At 37.2% G+C, this 4,358-nt stretch overlaps 1 protein-coding gene across 1 annotated transcript; it reads right to left on the bottom strand.

Annotated features, from left to right (window-relative positions):
• Positions 1–268: 268 nt before the first annotated feature.
• Positions 269–733, bottom strand: LOC138892413 (uncharacterized). The gene has a single exon (XM_070176126.1). The coding sequence runs from the start codon at positions 731–733 to the stop codon at positions 269–271; it is 465 nt and encodes a 154-aa protein (XP_070032227.1).
• Positions 734–4,358: the final 3,625 nt, after the last annotated feature.

The raw sequence follows: 4,358 nt of genomic DNA, 5'->3' as shown, positions 1-4,358 counted from the left end.
CTGAAAGCTATTTTGGGAATATCTTCCTCCCTTGTCTTTAATTGGTGATACCCGGATCTTAAATCAATCTTGGAGAAGTACTTAGCACCCTGCAATTAGTCAAACAAGTCATCTATCCTTGGCAGTGGGTACTTATTCTTGATCGTGACCTTGTTAAGCGCCGATAGTCAATACACATTATCAGTGACCCATCTTTCTTCCTTACAAAAAGGACCAGTGCGCCCCAAGGAGACACACTCGGCCAGATGAAACCCTTTTCTAACAAGTCCTACAGCTGCTCCTTTAGTTCCTTCAATTCTGTCGGTTTCATTCTGTAGGGTGGAATAGACATAGGCTGCATGCCTGGCATCACATCAATCCCATAATCAATCTCCCTGTCTGTTAGGATCCCATGGAGCTCATTCGGAAAGAGCTCCAGAAATGAATTCACAACAGGCACAGACTCAAGTGTAGGTGTCTCAACATCAGTGTCCGTAACCCGGACTAAATGGTAGATACACCCATTGTTAATCATCTTCGTGGCCTTAAGGTAAGAAATAAACCTACCCTTCGTCACCACATTATCCCCCTTCCATTCAATCACTGACTCATTTAGAAATTCAAACCTAGTGGTCCTGGTTCGACAATCAAGCTTAGCAAAACATGAATAAAGCCATTTCATCCATATTATTACATCAAAATCAACCATCCCCAATTCTATAAGATCAGCCAGGGTGTCCCGACCATACACCATGATAACACAATCCATATAAACCCGTACAACCATAATAGACTCACCAACCGGAGTAGATATAGAGAATGACTCATGAAGCTGTTCCGGTTCTATCCTAAATTTTGTAGCAACATAAGGAGTGACATATGACAAAATGTAACATGGATTAATAAGATCATATACATCATGGGATTGGATAGTCAATATACCTGTGACAACAACTGGAGAGGACTCTGAATCTCGACACCTCCGCAAAGCATAAAATCTCACTAGTTACTCATGGGTAAATAAGGTCTAAAAACACATTGGAAACTCTTACAAAGGAGATCATGGTGATTTACGATTGAATCATAGATTCAAATCATATGCACTAGTTACAACAACCATGGCTACATTTTATATCTCACTCTTACTTCTTTCACCTCCAAACATAGTCATAGTTTATCAATAATAAAGTCATTTGGAAAAAGAAACTTGATATGTATATGGGCTATATGTGTTTTAATCACATTGGATTTTCTTTTCAAGTTAAGCATAATAAACTTCCATTTGAAACATGAATTCAAGTTATAATATTTTAATACCTAAACCATACTTAAACACATTCCCGAAGGAGATCATGCTGAGATAAGAGCAATTGGAACACGTTTTGAGTATATACACTTTTCAACACAATTCTTACTCAGGAAAATCGACTTTATTAGGAACAACTCGGAACAAGAGAATTAGGAACCTGGGCCAACCATACTTGAAGCTTACAAGAATATCATGGAATTCGATTCTAAGAGAGAAGTTTAACCAACATGCCTTTCTTGAGATTTTATTAAATTACTACAACGTCCCTATACTCCTAACAACCTCAATCTATAGAAACAAAACCCAATTTAACCATAGTTCAAAATGTGTTCTTAGATTTAGACCATTTTAACATTTCATCAAACACCTAATATCCGAAATCGATTACAAAGTCCCATAATATAAATTACTCTACCCTCACCATGAATTTTCAAGCAGCCAACCAATATACAATCTCTACAACACCCATCAACCATCATTAGTCACATGCATGCCCAACCATTTGCTTCAAACCCACCAAAATTACATTTACTAGTCTTCACATACTCCCAAATTCGAGATTGAGGGCTTATGGATTCCGGTCACCATCCCATAATCCCTACCATGATAACATCCTACTTAAACCCATTATTAAACTTTTCATAAAATCTAAGGATGAAGTCTTACCTTGTAAGTAGAAGGTCTTGTGAGTTTTCATCTTGAATTCCTAAGGTTTGAGCAAGAATTGGAGAGTGTAATTTAATAGATCTTCTCCCTCTCTCTATAAATTGATGCCCTCACTCTAAAACATCAAGTTATATCTTATAAAATGACCCCCTAAGGTCGTATATCAAAATAGGGTCGGATAAGAAAATTTCCAAAAATAACCCCTCGATGTCAAATATGTAGTGCAATTCTGTGGTAGCAGAATAGATATGTGGCCTGCAGAATGGCCACAAAATGGTATGTCAATTCCAAGATGCCATTTTGCGATAGCAGAATGGTTATGCGGCCAACAGAATGACCATAATATAGTTTTCAAATTATGGGTTGCGTGTGGTCAATTCCGCGATGCAATTTTGCGGTAGCATAATGGTTATGGGCCAGCAGGATGACCACCAAATGCTTTTCAAATTTAAGTTGCTTCTAATTCATTCCATGGTGATTTTTTTGTTAGCGGAACATATCTGTTATAGCATAATGAATCATAGAATTGTCATTTTCTACAAATTCTTCTACGAACACCACGATGCATTGAACAATCCAAAAATCCGATTTGTGGCATATTAGCTTACCTTGGCACCATAAAAAATTAAATTCTAGGTGAACTTTTACGGGACCTTACATGGACCCTATGTGGGTTGCCTACGTATCCCCCTATGAGAAGTCAGGTCGGGCGTAGTTCTGTTATAATGAAACCTAACCCTATTGTCTACCAAACTTGACTCTTTTTGTTTTATGTATTTTTGCTGTTTTGTAGCTTTTGTAGAGAGTATTTGAAAGTGTAAAGAGTGAAGAAAGACTGCAATTTATTGATCGATCTTTATTTTTACTTGAATTTGGCTAGTACCAACAATTAGTTTTGGGCATAAGAATTTCTACCATATACTTTCCCGCAAACCGTGATCAGCTTATGGGTAATTCCTATAGCTTCGAGTGGTACCGCAGGTATATGTAGGTTCGACAAGATTTGTTCATCTTGCTTCAATCAAAGGATTGAATTTTGTCTAACTCATATTTCAAGTGCCCTCACCACAAAGAAATTTCTAATTTTCACACATTTATGAAGTATTTATGTTAATCTTTTAGGATATTTTGCGAAGCACACTCACACTCAGAATGACATTCAATGCATTCGATTTAGATACCATATTCTTGACCTTTATGTGAGTATCCACTAATGTGATAACACTTTGAATAGGATCATGTAGGACATTATCATTGGCTTGTAATATAGGCTTAGGGCCGGGTACGATATTCATTTGGGTTGAGAGTAACTAATTCCTCCATAAGCACTGCACTGCATCCGTGTCTTCAGAGTTCAAACCATGCTTTGGCACTTGATCTTGTTTGGCTCGATGTCCCTTTCTTTGATTTGACTTCTTTTGAATTTATAGCAGGTTCTTCTTTCGTTTTTAGAGGTATTTTTTTTTTTTTTTGAGGTTTCTCCTGCTTTGAAAGAGTTTTTTCCTTCTTTTTTTTTCTTCGGGGTTCCTCCTCTTTGAATTGTGGTGTTTTTCCCTTTTTCTCATCTTTTTTTTTTATTTTCCTTTGAATTTGTGGAAGTTTTCTCCTTCTTGTTGGATCCTCCTTTTGAATGGTGGAGTTTCCGCCTTCTTTTCCTAAAGTCATGTCTGTGATTGCCTTGGACTTTGCATCTTTTGCTATTTCATGCTTATCTCCATCACTTTGGTCTTCGTCTGAAGTTACACGTTTTCAGTGCGCGCAAGGAGGTTGGGCCAAGAGAGAGTTAGTGCTCTTAAGCACAAATAAGGGTATAGGATAAGATGTGATTGTCCAAGAAAAAGGCTTAAGGCTCAAAGGGGGAATGCTAGGGATTGATATCATTTGGTAGGCTTAAAAGGCTCAATCGGGTGAAAGAATGCCTACTATCCTTTCCCAAACCAAGTGTTACTTAGATTTCACCTCAACAGACATTCTGGCCAAGTTCTATGATTTATAATGCAATGCAATTAATTTTAATCTAAAACTCACCACACAATGCACATGAAACGATGAGGTTGGCTTTGTTCTTACCCTAACTGTAAGCATGAGAATTATTCAAGCGCCACTAAGGTATAATTGAGAGGTACCACAAGAGTCTATGGTTTACCTCAAGTTGATCCTCTCCATCACACCAATTAACATGTTCTTTTTCATGTGCACTCTTTACTATACTGGTACCAACCAAGTCAATATTTGGTGATTTTTCCTCTTTTTTTTGTTGATTTTGATAGATGGGACTAGAGTCAAAGAAGTTTCCCCCTTTTTTTTTTTTTTTTTGATAAATGGGATCCAACTCGAGGAAGGGTTTCTCTTTTTTTGGAATTTGGGATTTTGACTTAACAACAATTTTTTGTTTCTCTTATTT

Source organism: Nicotiana tomentosiformis, chromosome 5 (genome assembly GCF_000390325.3).
Source record: "Nicotiana tomentosiformis chromosome 5, ASM39032v3, whole genome shotgun sequence".
NCBI classification, from domain to species: Eukaryota; Viridiplantae; Streptophyta; class Magnoliopsida; order Solanales; family Solanaceae; genus Nicotiana; species Nicotiana tomentosiformis.
The sequence above is the reverse complement of the archived record's forward strand: the minus strand, read 5'-3'. Positions and strand labels throughout refer to the sequence as shown.